This window comes from Coptis chinensis, chromosome 5, assembly GCF_015680905.1.
Source record: "Coptis chinensis isolate HL-2020 chromosome 5, ASM1568090v1, whole genome shotgun sequence".
NCBI lineage: Eukaryota > Viridiplantae > Streptophyta > Magnoliopsida > Ranunculales > Ranunculaceae > Coptis > Coptis chinensis.
In genome coordinates, this window is record NC_141460.1 from 71,593,231 (window position 1) to 71,612,118 (window position 18,888).

Genomic DNA, 18,888 nt, shown 5'->3' on the forward strand with positions numbered 1-18,888 from the left:
CTTTTATTGGTAGATGACGACAAATTGACGACCCCTTTTTGTTGCGACCAGAAGATTAGTTTAGGCATACCAAAACAAAACAAACACTCTTTAAAGCTAAACATAAATTCGATATCCCGAAATAACATATCCAACCACCGTTCGATTCGCAAAACAAAACTACTCATTTCTATCCAGCTGACCAGCTCGCGCGCCACTTTTAAAAAAGTACCCTTTCATTGACCCAACAACATTTTACCATTTCAAACGGTAAGTAAATAGTACTCCTCCCATTAATTAATATAATACCCATAATACCTTCCTTCGAATGGGGCGCTCGTTGAATCGCGTCATCATCAACGAGTTTCATTCTCCACATCCTTCCGTGAGGAACGCAACACATTTGGCCCCATACAAGTCCCGTCAGATAAACCATGGGGAGCACATACACAAAGATCGTTACAAAATTTCCATATATGTGGTGAACGGGAAAGAATGCCTGAACCTATTATTCGGCTACGTTAATGCAGTATAAGCTCACGCCTCCTGTTACCTACGTGCGCCTAAACAAATCTTTAACAGAGTACATCACCAACCTAAGCAATAAATAAAAATCCTATTCCGTAAAGAAACAATGCAAAAGACGAATTTATCAGTGAAACCATAATAACAGAGCAAACTTGTCCTTGCACACACAAGCTCAGGGTCCCTCTTCCCATAACTATTGTAAATAAGATTTCATCTCAATGAGCCCTCTCAAAATCCAATAGTAAACACTCGACACACACTAAAAATTTTCTAAATGAACACCCGCTCAAGTCCATCAGTCCTATCTCTCAAGTTGGACTGCTCAGTTATTCCTAAATCACCATCCCGGGTAGAAAATAGCATGACAGAAAATCAGTTCTAAGAAAAAGCTTGACAATATTAGTATTAGTATCACCTCAAGAACATAAAATCGATACACTAACTGTCTACTCCTCAAGAAACCAGTCAAGTTTCGAAAAAACTTCCTCCCACTGTCTACTCCTCTTTGCCTTTTGTGACATCCCTTGGGTCTCGCTTACTTCTTCAACATAAACATTTTCAGATTGTGTATCTGAGATTGCCTTCCCAAAACTCCCTGTAGCTTAGTCATCCCCACAAGCAAGAGACAGCTCATCATATTGCTCTATTGGGACATTCAACAAGCCTTTTGCATATGGATTATCTTACATAAATTCAATATCATCTTTATGAGACCGATCCGACAAAGACCACCAACCAAACTATACTAGCTAACAAGCAAACCAAACTATACTACCAAGCAAATGGACATATATAACTGTACAAACAAAAAAACTAACAATAGTGAATAATAAAGTTTATATTGACGTTATATTGCCTAGGAAGAAACCAAGAGAAGTTCTTCACTTGTCAGAAAATGACATCAGTAAACCTAAGCACTGATTTCTTAGGGACAAATCTAGTAATAACCATTAGCACTGATTTACCAGGGCAGTCCATCATCTGCATCAATTAAATTCCCATAACAAATCTTTTGTGAGATACACCTTAACATGGTGACAAGTTATATTAGAAGAAACGGGAGAGATGACAAATTCTTGGGACTCTCTAGACTGTAGTTTGTCTTGAGTGCACTATTTGTATCCAAGTTCTTACAAAAATGGATGAACCAGTTCACCTCTTGTCCAGTGTCCACCAAACCTCCGGTACTCGAAAAATTAATAGCAGTAAAAGATTCAACTGTTGAGTTTGAAAAAATAAAGCAAATACCTCAATAAAATCTTCCGCGTCTTCTTTGTCAACCTTGATCATCTTAAGCTCATCATCCCACGCCCAACCGCTCTTTCCCTTAAGGCTCTTAATTGTTGCATATTTTGCCTTAGTAGTTTTCATACGACCAACAACATTTGGAAATACAACCTTATTCTTAATTAGAAATTATACTTGCTGGAAATACAGGTTTAATCTCAACAAGAGCTCCATTAATACATTTCAAGTCCCATAACTAGTAAGAACAAAAGCTAATTAATAAATTGCTTGGATTGATGGAACCAATCAAGATTCGGATGTTTGACGCAGAGCTTCCATTTCAGAAATGACGCTTCGAGCTTCCTCAATTTCTGATCCATCCTGCTGATTTGACTCCAACTCCACCTGAAATAGAAAGCATGCCTAAGAAAATGGAAACGGAAAAGTTTCTAGAAACTTTGACTTGCTCTATCGAGGGTCCAGACACTGATGTAGGTAGCTATGCCATTGTACTTTAGATTGCAAGGAGTTGGACGTATAGATACAATCTTAAACTAATTGCAAGAAAATATCTGAACTGGGTCGAAATTACAGGCATATATCTATGATTAGTTATTGTCAGAAGTTATGATACCAGAGTTTCTTTTATATCAGCTAAAGAGGCTTCAAGGCGCTTGCGACAATCAGGAATCATCATCCGTGACTCAGCCAGAACATTCTCCTGATCAAACAATAAAAATGAAAAAAGGTTACAAAAATAAATTGCATATAATAAATCGAATCATATTTACACACAACAGTCGTTAGGGGATGCACCTATTCTCTATTAAGATTGGTTGAGATTATCTAAAGTACTACTAATCATAATCAAAGCATATCTCATTAACAACAAGCTGTGGGCATCCCAATGCAATAAGCGGATCCAACTCTCTTTATCAGACATGTAACTTTTAGGGAATGCAACTTGGATAGTACCAATTACTCGAGACTTTCCTATTTCTCTTTTGGGTCTTCTAGCTAATAAAGTACACAATCTGAATTTCAAGGGAAGTAAGTTCCATTAACTAATTAGGTGTTCTCGTCAATCTCTGATTCTCCCTTTTGTTTGCGTTCTGTGAGGATGTTTTAAGCAAGATATAAGCTGCATTGAAATTTGAGACAAAAGAGAGCAGGAAAATATGTTCATGATGATGATCTGTCAACTCTATTGCTATTTGCAGACTGCCTTTCGTTCTCTTTTTTGGTGGTCTATAAGAGGACTTGAGAAATAGAAAGTCTTCGGGAGAAATATCAGTGGAGCACATGTCATCATTCAACAGATGGGGGGGTGGGGGGGAGGGGGGTGATAGTGATTTAAAACTAAACACAACGATTTCTACAGAGACAACTACAACAAGAGCTAATGAGTGGGGAACTAAGGTTCTTTCTTCTCATCAAAGCCAGTTGGTAACCGAGTGTCTATATATTAGTAATTTCATTGTCCGGTCACAAAAGAAGAGAAGCAAATAATAAGATACATTGTTTTGGAGTGGAATCCTGGGACACATAGGGTTATTAATTCCTAAATGGAACTGTTGTCGCACACCATTAAATGAAGGATAATATGCCTGGTGTTTTCTCTTTTCTTATTTATCTAATACTTTTTTAACCAATGATCTTATGATCTTGATTTTCATTGATTAACAACTGACATACAAGTATACAACGAAACCATGAGAGACGGGCACGGAAACAAAGATATCCCAACTAGGATGATACCCCTTGGCAGAATCATTCTTTGACATCCCACCATTGCTCCCTTAGAAACTCACACTATATGACTACAAGAGCATTGAAACACAAAATTACCAAATAACAGTATCAAATTGTATACAAAGTATTGAAACTCTAAGCTGTCTAATTGACATCACCAATAATCCATCTAGTCCCTTTCGTCAGATCACTAATTTCAAAGTTAAATCTTATTGTACATGCCATCCTAAGTGAGTAAATTAAAGAAAGAGATGGTATACATGCCTGTTGCTTGAGATCATAAGGGTCAGCTCTTTTTTCTTTCATATCAGCAGTTTTGGCTGCTTCTCTCTCCACCTCTTTCTCATAAGAATGAAGCTCTTTAGTAATGCGCTTGCATGTCCCAATCTTTATTTTCAGATTTCTTAGACTAGCCATTTTCACCTATACATTCTCAATTAAAAATATTTTAATAACTGATAAATAAATAAAAACGATATTTTTTACTTGCCTCAAGAACGAAGCAGCAGCCCAAGCAAGGTTTGAGTTGAAAATGAATTCTTACACAGAGAGAGAGAGAGAGAGAGTGCTTTTATATAGACTCTGTTAGGCTTGGGCCTCAAAACATCGGGCTAATAACTTTCAATGGCAGGTAAGTTTAGCATAGCGGACAGACTTATTAGTCTCGGCATTGATATATTTCTTTTCCAGTTCGCTAGCCGTGAGTTGTCGTCGGGATTGAAAATAGAAAAAGTGTTCCTTTTTTATTTTAAGTGACTTGTTTTCTTTCCTTTTTATGTTTTAGAGAAACCATTTTCTATGCTTTTAGTTTTCTGCATCTTACCAAACACGTGACACTATCATTTTCCGTGAACCATTAAAAATGTTTTTGATGTGTGGTCTAGTTTTATATATATTAATTTAATTAGTTTGGTTTTGTGATAGGTTAATATGGAGTATGGACTAGACCCGACCATAGGGAAGCGGCACAAGAAGTTTCTGAAGGGAAATTAGATGACCATTTTCCACTTGTTATTTGGCAAATGATTTATTGACTTCACTGACTTATGTATAAGTAGTGGCTTAGTAACAAATGTGGGTTTGTTTTTTCAGGTGATTGCGAATAGAGCTAGTGAGATTCTTGGACATAAACGTGGTGAGAAGTTTGTGCATCCGAAGGACCATGTTAATAGATCGCAGTCTTCAAATGATACGTTTCCTACTGTAAGCATTTCGCCTCGTGGATTATATGAATAGCTTAGCTATAATGAATGATTGTTGTAATGTATAGGGAGTGGTAAATCTGGTTTTATGTTGGTTGCTAGTGAGTATTTTTCTGTTCAGGTCATGCACATTGCTGCAGCTGTCGAGATGAATTCTGCATTTATACCAAAATTGAAGCAATTACATACTACATTACATTTTAAGGTTGGTTCAAATGTTTATTTTTATTTCCTCTTATATTGCATTTTATAAATTGCTGAACATTGTCCTTTAGCTTTTGAAAGAATAGATTTTAAGGAATTGTGCCCATAGTCCCATTTTCCCATACCAGACAGAAGGTAGCAAGTATTCCTAATACATCAGTTTCCAAGAACCGTTGTAGTAAAATTTGATATTAATGACAATATATTTAGATGTAGGTTCTTCATGAAGCCCTGTTTCTTGTGTCACCTCCTAGCTGTTATTCTCCTAAAAGGTTCATCCATTTAGAGGATTTCTTCCCCTTTGTGTTGCTTGGTGGAATGTTTTTCTTTTTCATTCTCGTTGGATTTGAGACTATTTGACCATTGACCAGTATCCATGGAATTTGCTATTTTGCTGTTTTCTTTGCATCCCATTGATCGGCTGGTTTTTTCTTTTCAGTCTCTTGAGTTCAATGATATCATTAAGATTGGTCGTACACACACTCAAGGTGCAACACCCTTAACTCTTAGGCAAGAATTCAGTGGCTACTCTACACAGGTATGCTTAACTTTTTGTCGTAGTTTTTACATTGAGTAGTTATTAGTATTATTGGGGACTTATATGATAGACTTTGTGCCTGATTGAGCCATAACTGAATTTTGGTTCAAAACTGATTAATAAGCCTCTTCCAGGTAAGGTATGGAATTGACCGTGTCATGTGTACTCTACCGTTTATGTATCAGGTCAGAAACTCTGCTGATATATATTGGTAGTTTTTTCTTTCTATCCCCTTGTTAGAGTTCTAACTGAAAGATTCTTTTAAGCAGCTTGCTCAAGGGCGGTACTGTTGGAGTTATCCCTCACATGAGGAGAGAAAACAGAGCTGGAGAGAAACGGGCGAATTCGGCGTTGGAAATGTCGAGGCGCCAGCCTTTCCGGATAGATGAAGCGACTTCAGCCGTCGGTTCCATAGACTAGGGCGACCCACGCCATGAGGGGCGACCAGCTTTTCGATCTCCAAGATATTGAAGCTTCCAGCGCTTCAAAGAGGGCGCCTTCAGCTTCGAGTCTAATTTTCGTTCGGCTTTTCAAGATTACCCATGAAGTTTGGTTTTGGAGATAAAACCAAAATCAAGATTTTGAAAAACCTAACCTAACAAGTCGGGAAGGATTGGAATCCGGACTAAAACAAAGAGAGAACCTTTACTGAGAGATCTGACCCCAGAAAGAGATAAGAGTGATCTAGTAAGGTGAAACCTGAAAGGAGAGATTGTAATCTTCCTTCCCACTTTATTAAGAACTGCTCTTGTGGAAGTAGGCATCATTAGTCGAACCACGGTAAATTTTTTTGTTGTGGTTTGCTTTTCTTGCTTTACATTATTATCCGTTTGTTAATAGTTGTTTTTATGAGTTGGGCATGTTAAGATAGGTTGTAGTTGATATTTAGATTTTGTCCGGAGTTGAATTGTGTTCAAATACAAGTTATCCGTGTAGTGGGAGAATCGATTGGTATTGATATAATCCCCAACAAGTGGTATCGAGCCTTGGTTAGAATAGCCTAGGGGTGTTATCCGAATCTTGGTCGGGCGGTGTTTGTGAAATTCCCGAGAGAAGATTTGAGGTTAAATAACTTGTAGAGATGGACCATTCCGTGAACACTGCATTGATGAGTCCTAATAGGAAGAACTACACCATCCGGAAAGCCAAGATGGAAGACTTGCTATACTGCAGGACTTGGCACTTCCCATTGAGAATGAGGGAGTAAAACCGTAGAAAAAGGCCCGAGGGCCGAGTGGAAAAAGCTTCACGACGTAAAGCGATTGGATACATTCGACGGTGGATTGGCGACGATTGTCTTTCACCATGTGGCCCCGAGACTACGACGCCCGATCTTCACATGGAAGAAACTTCGAAGACCTTTATGAGAGGGAAGTCGGGTGGAAACAAAAGTGCTAGTCGTTAAGAAGTTTGCGAACCACGGTACCAAAAGGTTCTTCAATGTCCGAAAGCATCTTAATGAAGTACGAGAATATCATCAATCGATGCATTTGATGAAGATCAATTTGGGAGACGAAGTTGAGGCTTTGTTTCTATTAGGCTCTACCCGAAAGTTGGGAGACATTAGCGGTTTCTCTACATGGAGTAGCCAAGGATGGAATTGTTACCATGGAGATGGCTACCACGCCTTTGTTGAATGAGGAGACTAAAGGAGTGCAAGAAGCAGCTCTTCTCACTCGGAGATCCTTTTACGAGAAACGGGGGAGAGGTCAAAACGAAAACCATCTCGCTCTAGAGGTGATGACGAAGTAAATCTAGGGGTGAAGCTAGAACTCCTAAGGCGAGAGGCAATGTTACTATTGTGCCAAAAGGCCACTTCGGATATGAGTCGCGAAACAAGAAGAGGGATGAGAAGAATAACCGTGGTACATGAAGACATTGTGCGGAGGAACGGAAACACAGAGATACTACCCGCACTAGTCGACGACCTAGTGGGAATCAGGTCGATTGTGGTGTGTGCTATCTTAGTACCTCATGTCGATACGAGTGGGTGATAGATACTGAGGAGCATCCTATCACGTCACAATCGCGACAGGATTCTTCACTACCTACAACCGTGGTGAATATGGTGAAGTGAGGATGGGTAACGATGGCGCCCTCGAAGATTATAGGCATTGGAGATGTTCATATAGAAACCAATGTCGGCTACACCTTGACACTCAAGGATGTAAGACATGTCCCCGACATACGGTTAAAGCCTAATTTCGTGGGAAATTAGATGACGATGGCTTTGTAAACTCGTTTGGTAACGGGGTATGGAAACCGAAAGCGAGGTTCCATTGAAGCGACGGCCGAAGGAAAGAAAACTTGCTCTCTTTACAAAACACGCTAGTTTGTGTAAAGCGAAGCGAATCTGTGAAGAAAGAAGCTTCATCCCGAACCGGTGGCACAAGAGACCGTATCACATAAACATAAAAGGGATGGAAGTTCTTGCTAAGCAAAAGGTCATGCCGGACATTAAAGGTACACATTTAAATACATGTACTCATCGTTTGGTAGGAAAGCAACACGGGTGTCTTTCCAAAGATTCCGTCTCACGTAAAGGACATCGCCCCGAAGCTAGTGCACCGACTTATGTGGTCCTATGAGAGTGAAGTCCCACCAGGAGCTTTGTACTTCTTGACATTCATTGATGATCGTCAAGAAAGATATGGGCCTATAGTCCGAAGACCAAGGATGAAGTACTTGGCGTGTTTGAAAATTCCACAAAGATGGTGGAAAGAGAGATCGGAAGTTGTTGAAATGTATTAGCCGGATAATGGGGGTGAAAGTACATTGGGCCATTTGAAAGAGTATTGCCGAGTCATGGGATTAAGTCATGAAGCGCACCGTTCCCAAGACACCGCAAATGTAATGGAATAGCGAGAGAATGAACCGTACCATTGTAGAGAGGATGAGATGCATGCTATCTCACTCTAAGCTACCTAGAAGCTCTTGGGTAGAAACAATGCGCGTCTGGCCGCATATGATCAACTGTCATTTCGCAAAGCCTCTAAATAGTGATTATCCGAGAGAGTATGGTCGCAGAGATGTTGATTATGGATACTTGAGGGGTATTTGGGTGTAGGGCATTTGTGCATATTCACGGATGAGAGATCCAAGCTTGATGACAAAGCCAAGCAATGCATTTTCCGGGTTATGGAGATGAAAAGTTTGGTTACAAACTCTATGATCCGATTAACAAGAAGGTAATCCGAAGTCGAGATGTTGTGTTCTTAGAAGACCAAACCATAGCGGACTTTGAGGAGGTGAGAAGTTCTGAGCTTTCACCAATGATCTTGTTGATTCGAAACGAGAAGTTCCCACCGTGGAACGTCACGTAGAAGGCATTGAGAATCAGAATCATGAGTTTGAAGCTCATGATGAGAATCCTATTGCTTTCATGATGGGATAGAACCTATTGGTATAGAAGATCACGGATGAGATGCATGAACCACCACCGAGAAAGCGAGCGTATGCATCCTCCCCGGCACCGCCAGATGGGGCAAGGAGGTCCGACAGAGAGAGACTAGCTTCAACGGTATCCACCACATATGTACGCGCTACTATCGGATGGTGGAGAACCTATGTACTATCAAGAGGCACTTGAAGGTACGGACAAAGAAAAGTGGTTGAAGGCCATGCATGACGAGATGGATTCTTTGCATAAGAATCACACTTATGAAGTTAGTTGAAAACCCACAGGAGAAAAAGTTCTCAAGAATAAGTGGATATACAAAGTCAAGCATGAGGAGAACAATCCTCACCCAAGGCACAAAGCTCACCTTGTTGTGAAGGGGATTCTGGTCAAAGGAAAGGAATTGACTTTGATGAGATTTTCTCTCTGTAGTGAAGATGACTTCTATCCGGGTGGTATTGGGTATGACCGCAAGTATGAACCTAGAGGTTGAAAGCAACTAAATGTTAAGACGACTTTTCTTCATGGAGACCTTGAAGAAGATGTCTATGGACCAGACCCAAAAGGGGTTTGAGGTCAAAGGCAAGGAGCACCTAGTATGCAAGTGATAAAGAGCTTGTATGGGTTGAAAGCAAGCACCGAGACGATTGGTACATAAAGTTTGATTCCTTTATGGCGAAGCAAGGATACAAGAAGTCCGCTTCCGATCATTGTGTGTTTGTTCGAGAGATTTCGGATAGGGGATTTCATTGTCTTTATTGCTGTATGTGGATGATATGTTGATAGTTGGCCCAAACATCAACAAGATATCCAAATTTGAAGAAAGACTTGAGTAAGTCCTTTGAGATGAAGGATTTGGGTCAAAAAAAGCGGATACTTGGGATCACGGATCACTCGTGATAAAAGAGTGGGAAGTTGTGGCTTTCTCGAAAGCTACATTGAAAGGTGTTGAAGAGATTCAACATGGATCAAGCGAAACCGATCGGTTAATCCGCTTGGTGGCCGCATGACCAAAAGAGATGTGTCCTAAGGGTGAGCATGGCGAGTCGGATGGAAAAGATTCCTTATGCATCCGCGATGGCAGGTTGATGTATGCCATGGTGTGTACTAGGCCGGATATTGCTTTTCGCCGTTGGGGTTGTAAGCGATTTACATCAAACCGGGTAAAGAACATTAGGAAGGTGTTAAGTGGATATTGAGATATCTCAAAGGCACTTCCAAATCATGTTTGTGCTTTGGTGGAAGTAAGCCCTTACTTGAAGGCTACACCGATCACGCGAACATGGCGGTGATGTTGACTTCGATGAAGTCCACCTCCGGTTATCCGGTTACTTTTGCGGGGGAGCGGTTTCTTGGCAATCTAAGTTGCAAAAGTGTGTTGCCTCTCCACTTCTGAAGCGTAGTATATTGCGACCGAGTGTTGCAAAGAGTTGCTATGGATGAAGAGGTTCTTCGACGAACTAGGGCTAAAAGCGTAAAACAACGGTTTGTAGTTATGTGGCGGTCGGGCGCCATCCACTTGAAAGCAAGAATCCGAAGTTTTCATTCTAGATCCAAGCACATACACGTGCGTTATCATTGGATTAGAGAAGTACTTTCGAAGACAAGCATTTGTGTATCGAGAAGATCCATACCGACAAGAAACCGGGTTGGGATATGATGACCAAAGTCTTCTGCCGAAAGGTAAGTTTGATGTTTGTTGTGCTATTGCGGAATGGCGGCCACACCTCCTGATTGATTTGGCAATTGCATGGAGGTATCCCCCACATTTGTTGGGGGAGATTGTCGAGTTATCCCTCACATGGAGAAAAAACAGAGTCGAAGAGAAATCCGAGACCGGCGTTGGAAATGTCGAGGCCGCGCCAGCTCGCTATAAGATGAAGCGACTTCGGTGGTTCCGGGTTCGATGGACTAGAGGCGACCAGCTTCGATCTCGATACATTGGCCTTTCAGGCCAGTCTAATTTTCGGGCTTTGCTACAAGTACCCGCGAAGTTTGGTTTTGGAGATAAAAACCAAAATCAAGGTTTTGGAAAACCTAACCTAACAAGTCGAAGAAGATTGGAATCCGGACTAAAACAAAGAGAGAACCTTTTACGAGATACAACCCTCGTAAAGAGATAAAGAGTGATCTAGTAAGGGTGGAGAAAAGAGAGATTGTAATCTTCCTTCCCACTTTATTAAGAATTGGCTCTTGTGGAAGTAGACATCATTGGTAGAACCACCGGTAAATCTTTGTGTTGTGGTTTTTTTTCTTTTTTTACATTATTATCCGTGTTAATAGTTGTTTTAGCGAGTTGGGCATGTTAGTATAGGTTGTAGTTGATATTTAGATTTTGTCCGGAGTTGAATTGTGTTCAAATACAAGTTATCCGTGTAATGGGGGAATCGATTGGTATTGATATAATCCCCAACAGGTACTGCTGTAGGAATTGGATTGAACACAAAGAAGGGGTATGTGTGTGTGTGTGTGTTTTTTTTTTTTTTGCACCCTTAATTTCTGTGTTATGTTATACGTTACAAACGGAATGCGAGTCTGGAAGTGAAAGGAATCATTTGCTGCTGACAATTTGTTAAGCTTTTCACACAGTATGCTTTTGACCATCAGTGAGAGCTTTGAAATGAGAATCTGTGCAAAGATACTCGCATGAATCAATACACTCTTGAGTTGTGAGTTGTAGATACTGAAAAAGACCCTATCCACGTGGGGACTAGCCAACCTGCATCCTATTTGGACAAATCTGGGGTTTGGAGGGCCAAGATTGGGCGTATCTTTCTGAGTCGGTATCCAACCCATAACATGAATTTTGGCATATCTAAATGTGGTCGCCAGAAGAGTAAGAGTTCTTAGGCAGAAGCTTGTTAAAAAATAGGAATCTGCAATACACTTAAGAGAACTTCATTGGAATAGTGTTGGAACCAAAGAGAATTTGATATTGAGATCCAGTGCTGCAATATATTTGTCTTGACGTATCAGCAGAACTTTTAATTCAAATAACATGTGAATTTTAATTGTAGCTTTGATGTGAAAATTGCTGATGCCGTTGCGGAGGAAACTAACTTACCATTTGTTACAGCAGAAAACAAATTTGAAGCCTTGGTGGGTATCTAAACCTCCCTCTCTCTCTGTCAATGGTAGAAACGTGTTTGTTATATACACCTATAGCTAATTGTCTGATCTATCGCTTTATGACTGTTCTAAGTTTATAATTCAAATGTAATACCAGGCTGCTCATGATGCTTTTGTTGAAACTAGCGGAGCCTTGAATACAGTTTCTGCTTCTCTTATGAAGATTGGGAATGACATACGTCTACTAGGAAGGTCTGCAATTGTTTTAATATCTTTGATTTAGCGTGGTTGATTTCTCATCAGAAAGTTCGAGTTATTCACTGTGATTTATATTTTCAGCGGTCCACGTTGTGGACTTGGTGAGCTCATTCTACCTGATAACAAGCCTGGAAGCAGTATCATGCCTGTATTTCCCTTTTTCTCCTACCTTCTATATTTCTTATCCATTTTTTCTTAATCTTTCTTTAAATTGTTTATAGTTAGAATTACAATTGGTTATAATTGGCATTTTTATTTTTCCTGGATTAATACTACGATCCTGAAATCAAGATCTATATTGTTTCAGGGAAAGGTTAACCCTACTCAGTGTGAGGCACTTACAATGGTCTGTGCTCAGGTAATTGTACTCTTATACCTCGTTCATGTTAGCTTAATTGATGGGTAAATCATTAAATGCAGCTTTAAACATTTTTTTATACAGTATAATTTTTCTTTTATTCTTTTAAAATAATTTTGTGTTTTATGGAGAATACTAGGGGCAGATTATATGGACTATTGATAAGTGCTTTATGCTACCTTCAATATGACTTCATGAAACTATATAATGAATTTTTATCTGACCCTTTTCTTCTCCTTTGTTTTCCAGTTATATTCTTCCCCTTTCACCGAAGTTGGCTTTAACTTGTTATTTTAAATTAATAGGAAAATTTTAATATCCCTTCCAATTTTTCGTCCTTCTTTTTCAAAATCAGCAAGAAAGTTCCACACTAGCTATAAATCTGCAACCATAAGATCTTCCGAGCTCTGGGAACACCAGGACAGTGTTGCTCAAATCCCCTCCATCCCCTCAGTTATACCTCAACTAATAGTCTTAACTAAAACTCTAAAAGTTATGTAACATTGACACTTCACATTTGCAAAAAAAATTGTGTCGGATACACCGAGACTCATGTTTGATGCAGACATGATGATGCATATGATTTTAGGTTCAACTTATTTCCATTCTAAGAGACGAAGATGAAGAAGAAAGAAGAAGTGAGAAACAAGAAGATATAGTGACATTTGGAAATTGGAAGAGAGAAGAAGAGGTTAATTAGAGAAATAGAATTCTCTCCGTCAAAATTATGGTTACCAGTGGACTTGAGTGTTTTTCTTGGTTAAAATAGGTTAACTGGTCCTTAGAAGTGAGAACTAAATATATCACATGCTGACATTGATTAATTGACCCAGCCGTGTCCCCTAACCAAGTGCTTTCAAGATGTGTATCGGCACTTTGTACCCCAAGTCAGACAGATACAGGCGACTGTCATGTTCCGTGTCAGCGTCTCTTTCGCTAAAATAAATCTCAGGAAGAATTTTGAAAGATATGTCTGCCCATGGAATATGCTATTTCATATTTAAATCATGTCTTCGGGTTAAACCACCAAGTTCTAGTAGTAATAGAGATCTTTGCCTGAAATATTAAGATTGTTAGAGTGGTTGATGCTACGACAATGTCGTATCTGGTCCTTGTTGTGTCTCAATAGTGATTTTGCGCATGGGATCTCGTGAATCGTGATTATGTCATTATGGAGCTCATATTGCAGTGCACCTATGATCCATATAATACATATACTGAACGGGTGTGCTCCACGCCACAGGTAGGGGTGGATATACTTCATAACCATGCACCTGCAATGGTATTTGAATGTGAAAGTTGTTGTGATGTGAATTAAAGGCGGATGCAACTTCAATCAACACACCATTGATAAACTAAGGCTAATTCTAATCCTAATTTGATGGAAAAGGGGGATTTTAGTAAACCCTAAAATCAACACATTTTTAATCAGAAAATTACTACTAAATTCTCAATAATTCAACCCACTAATTTGTGAGACCAAAGGCGATGTAGAACATTAGTCAAGTCTGTCAGTGTCATAGGTGTGCGCCTATGTTCCCTCTACATTTCATGGGCGTGAGCCCCTTAGTTGAGTCCAAGCCCATGGTTCGAGTCCATTAGTTAGTTGGACACATGTCATGTTTTTATTTGTTTATGCTTTCTAGGTTTACTTTAAATAACATGCTTATAGTTAGGGTTTCGGTAGTTGTGTTTATGTGTGTGATTTGTCATTGAGAGATTCAATAAAAAAGTGATTTTTAGGTCGTCTTTTAATTGTGTTTCAATTAAAGTGTAGATTCAATTAAATTGAAGCTTCCGTCAGTAAGATCTACATTATTTGGTATTGGAGCATATTAATTCCAGGGGTTACTATTTGCGATACTGTTCACCGAAAACACTGTTCATCGGGTGCTATTTATGAGTTACTGTTCACTCTGTTACTGTTCATCACGAATCCAATTTTATTTTTGTAGATCAAGATATGTCTACAACGTCAAAGATGAAGAATTTATAGAGAACTCATGGATTCATATTAACCCCTAGAGTTCGGGTTGCTTTATTAGAAGAGTTGAAAGAAACGTTAATGCAAAACAGGTTTGATCGATTAGAAGAAGCGACTAGTCGATTGAGGGAGGCTATGGTGGAGCTTTTGCAGCCCAAACCCCCCATCGTTGGTGGCTTCTATAGCCCAATTTAAAACACCGGTTGTTATCGATGACAACAAAGAGAAGGAAGGAACTTTTGAAGCCGTTGTGTTGTGTCTTGCGCGTGATTACAAACAGGTCCAAGGAAGCCCACACACAAATTCTTTTGGGACGGCTTTTAGTGAACATCAATTAGTTACTGGAATGCCAATGCGACATTCTGGATTTGGGCCTCCTATATCGCATGGGTCAGTACTTTTCGACAGTGGTTATGTGGATCCTTTTCTGCCCAACATTAAGACATTTTCTCTAAGGCAAAGCAGAGAAATACAGTGCACATTTGTGACATCGTGGTGCATTATTCCCTTTGTGAGTAGATACAAAGCCAAAACTCGTGGTCGAATTCCTCCGAACCCCAAGAGGGTGATGTATACAAGAATGAAGAGCTTTTGCATATTGGTGGGTTTCATGTCAACAAGCTTCTGGACAAGCTTCTTCAACATGGGGAAAGTGATGTAGAACATTAGTCGAGTCTGTCAGTGTCATAGGTGTGCGCCTATGTTCCTTTTACATTTCATGGGCGTGAGCCCCTTAGTTGAGTCCAAGCCCATGGTTCGAGTCCATTAGTTAGTTGGACACATGTCATGTTCTTATTGGTTTATGCTTTTTAGGTTTACTTTAAATAATAGGCTTGTAGTTAGGGTTTCGGTAGTTGTGTTTATGTGTGTGATTTGTCATTGAGAGATTCAATAAAAGAGTGATTTTTAGGTCGTCTTTTAATTGTATTTCAATTAAAGTGTAGATTCAATTAAACTGAAGCTTCCGCCAGTAAGATCTACATTAAAAGGTTTTATTTATACAATCTCCAAGGAATCCAAAATAAAAACCAAGTACTAAAATAGATAAATCCTACTAGAATACCAATTACTAAATAAACTAAGTTACTAAATACTTAAAACTACCAATTCCATCATGTTCTGTTATAGAAATCATCACTTTCGATTCAGCTATTCAAGCATGTCTGGATTTTCCCCTCTCTTCGTCTACCTTTCTGATTGCTTGTCCAAGATTGGTCTCATCCATGTGCAGTAGTGCTGCCTTGCAGCTAGATTTGTATAATCTGTTTGGAAACCTATTCTCATGGGGATGTATTTAGCTATTTTTTGTACTTGTCAACAGAAAGACCCTTTTATAAAATACAGCTATAAATTGTGTCTAGGAGAATTGATTACGTCACTCCAACTTGGCAACTCCAAAGTGGGATGCCGTTTAATTGATATTTTTTTCATGTTTCTGTAAAGATGATTTTCATACACTTTTTGTTTTGTATTACTTTTCACGTGGATCTCCTTCATTGTGGATAATTTTTTGAGATAGACTAACTGTTTATCACCTTGCAGGTTATGGGAAACCATGTTGCAATTACAGTGGGTGGATCTAATGGTCATTTTGAACTCAATGTATACAAACCGCTGATTTCCAGTGCTCTTCTACGTGTAAGTTTTGTTGTTGAAGTACTGTATATGTTATCATTATTATTCAAATAGGTGGAACATTTAATGAATAATGAGACGTTGCATGCATAATGAACCCTTTAACATCCTTTTTGTACTGTAAAGTGTAAACAAGAGTTCTATATTTCTTTTTATGGCCTCACTTGGGCTGTTTCTTCTCCCAGGAGGAATAAGAAGTCCTATTGCATTGAATATAGTATTGGGAATTTTTTTTTTTCCGGTTAATCTTTGCTTGTTTTTCTTAAACCTGACATCTTTGGATGACTTCATTGACAGTCACTGAGGTTGCTAGGGGATGCATCTGCATCCTTTGAAAAGAACTGTGTAAGGGGGATTGAAGCGAACAGGGAAAGGATCTCAAAGTTACTGCATGAAGTTTAATTTTTTTTTTTTTTTTTTTTTTTATTGGCAAGCCTGTTTTAAATGAAATCAGTAACTCTTTGATGCTGGCGGTCGATCCCCAAACCTCTAGTATTATCACCCAAAGGTTTTACCGACTTTGCTAGTCGGCACCTGCAAGTAAGTTTAATTTCATTAGAAGTAGAATTTCTTATTGTACTATTTGAATGTTGGAGTAACTTACCAGATTTACATATTTATTTACTTATTCTTTATGGCTTTGCAGTCATTGATGCTTGTTATGTCTCTCAATCCTGTAAGTTTCCATTCAGTAATTGGTACTTAATTTGGTTTGTTATAGGATTCTTTTATTTCTGGGATGTTATCGATACTCTTTTCTTATCCCCTTATCCCCCTCTGTCCACTCTTCTAGAAAAATGGTTATGATAATGCAGCAGCAGTTGCCAAGAAAGCTCACAAGGAGGGAACTACTCTAAAGGTGATCATTCTCATCACTCTGGAATGTCTAGGAAATGATTAATGGTTTGACGTAAGACAAAGTTTGGTTTATCGATAAACATAATAGAATGAAACCAGTTTTTATGAAATATAACCCACCCGTGAATCTATCCTAGACTAATATATTTGATGATCATAAGTAATATAGTGAATGTTTGCACAAGATGGTTCCGGAAAACCTTGGGTTCATACATTCTCCTGGGAAGGTGTTGGGAGTGTGTGTGTTGGGGGGTTGTTTTTAAAAGTTAACAGTAATAACCAATATACCAATAAATATATATGCTCGATCCCCCGTAATGGTAATAGTAAAAATTATATTTAGGCTATTGAATATGAGAAGAAGAACAAAGTCTGGAAAAATAGAGAGAAAAGATTTTACGGCCTTAATTAGTTCCAGCCTTCTTGGGTCACATAATAGAAAGATCCTAAAAAAGAAGGGGGATGCGGCCCCAGCCCTTAAATTCCCTCGAGAGATGTCCCTTCCAACTCTAACAGTAATAGTAGTTCCACATTGAATTTTTAGTATTGATTGATGGGAATGGACTTTGATCTGTCGAGTGAACATAATAGAACCTAAGCAGAGGGAGAAGGATAAAAGTAATTAATGATAATTGTTTGAGGTTGTCAAGATGGATATGTCACCTGCAGTTGGACTGCGTGGGTGGGGCTGTAGAAGTCCTAGAAGGGTGATTATCATCTTCTTGTAACCTACTACATCTTGTTTACTAGCTTAGTTCCTGCTCCTTTATACATAGTGTACATGGGAATATATTATTAAAGATTTTCTCTGCTGTTATTTCTCATATTCCTAGAGTTTAGATTTTAGTCAATCACATCACTAAATTTTGCTGGTATTATATTAACAGTCATATTACTAAATTTTGAAGTATGTTAAGTTGTGGAGTTTGAATAATGATAAAATTGCAGATGCAAAAACTTAAGGAGTATGAAATCGTTATTTGGAGAGTCGTCAAAACTAAAGTTGGTTAAACTTGCTTACCATTTACTAAATGTCTTTGGTTTCTTGACCTCATAAAAATTTTAATTTACAGGACGCCGCATTAAAATTCAAAGTGCTTACTTCTGATGAGTTTGACTAGCTCGTGGTTCCTGAGAAGATGATTGGTCCGTCCGACTAAAAGATGAAAGATTTTGCTGGACTTTGATATTTCCATTCTCTGACTTCAGAGTAATTGTCCTGAAGTTCCATTTTTTCCTCCTGTCTGTCCTCTCAAACTGTTGGCAGTGAATGGCGACAAGAGGTGTTCAATACTAGTATGCCTGTTTCATGTATTATCTATAATTCTTTAGCTGATTTTGACAAACTTGTCATAGCTCATGCAAGTCATCTTTGCAATTGATTGGCCTAACTATGGAAGGTCCATTCACCACCTTGTAACGGGAAATGAACCAGGGATATAGGATAATAATCAAAAGATTGACAAAATAAACTTTTGTTAAAAATGTGTAGCTGCAGTATACAGAAAGTATGAGATGACTAAAACCACTATTTCTGTATTTGAGGATAATGGCTATACCAATACTATTTCCAGTTTGACCTTTTATCTCTCTAATTGATAATATTTCAGCTTTAGTGATAGGGAAATTGTGATCAGGAATGCGTCTATACAGCTGAAGAAAGAAAAAGATACAACTAAATGTTCATCTGCCATTCTGGTTACGAATGCTAATCCTTGTGTCATGACTCATGATACTCTTGGTGTGGTTCACGCTTGCAATCCACTTAATGTATTTGTATGTCAAATAACAGAGCGGTTGAAGTTGCAGAATCAGGTTTCCCTTGGTCCCATACGTAGTCTGGTTAGTTGGCCATATGTATTTCTGTGTACTTCAACATGTTAAATTTCTGGAGAAAGG

At 38.8% G+C, this 18,888-nt stretch overlaps 2 protein-coding genes across 5 annotated transcripts; one reads left to right on the plus strand and one right to left on the minus strand.

Moving 5' to 3' along the window:
• Positions 1–1,891: 1,891 nt before the first annotated feature.
• Positions 1,892–4,263, minus strand: KIS (tubulin folding cofactor A (KIESEL)). Of its 3 annotated transcripts, none has more exons than XM_086560640.1 (4): positions 4,031–4,263; positions 3,751–3,909; positions 2,369–2,455; positions 1,892–2,139 (listed from the first exon to the last, which is right to left on the minus strand). In XM_086560640.1, exons 2-4 carry the CDS (start codon positions 3,901–3,903, stop codon positions 2,041–2,043), a joined length of 339 nt encoding a protein of 112 aa, XP_086416766.1. In that variant the 5' UTR covers positions 3,904–3,909; positions 4,031–4,263; the 3' UTR covers positions 1,892–2,040. The 3 variants fall into 3 exon arrangements, with proteins under 3 accessions (XP_086416766.1, XP_086416764.1, XP_086416765.1); XM_086560638.1 differs by having other exon boundaries at positions 3,977–4,256; XM_086560639.1 differs by having other exon boundaries at positions 3,751–4,236.
• Positions 4,264–4,530: 267 nt separating this feature from the next.
• On the plus strand, positions 4,531–18,573 carry LOC147498724 (fumarate hydratase 1, mitochondrial-like). 2 transcript variants are annotated; one of them, XM_086560637.1, is made up of 15 exons: positions 4,553–4,689; positions 4,810–4,893; positions 5,332–5,430; positions 5,565–5,615; positions 5,700–5,713; positions 11,244–11,280; positions 11,845–11,926; positions 12,054–12,148; positions 12,236–12,302; positions 12,462–12,512; positions 16,039–16,134; positions 16,429–16,671; positions 16,778–16,807; positions 16,925–16,990; positions 18,063–18,573. In XM_086560637.1, the coding sequence occupies exons 4-12, from the start codon at positions 5,572–5,574 to the stop codon at positions 16,531–16,533; spliced, it is 591 nt and encodes a 196-aa protein (XP_086416763.1). In that variant the 5' UTR covers positions 4,553–4,689; positions 4,810–4,893; positions 5,332–5,430; positions 5,565–5,571; the 3' UTR covers positions 16,534–16,671; positions 16,778–16,807; positions 16,925–16,990; positions 18,063–18,573. The 2 variants fall into 2 exon arrangements, with proteins under 2 accessions (XP_086416762.1, XP_086416763.1); XM_086560636.1 differs by lacking the exon at positions 11,845–11,926 and having other exon boundaries at positions 4,531–4,689.
• Positions 18,574–18,888: the final 315 nt, after the last annotated feature.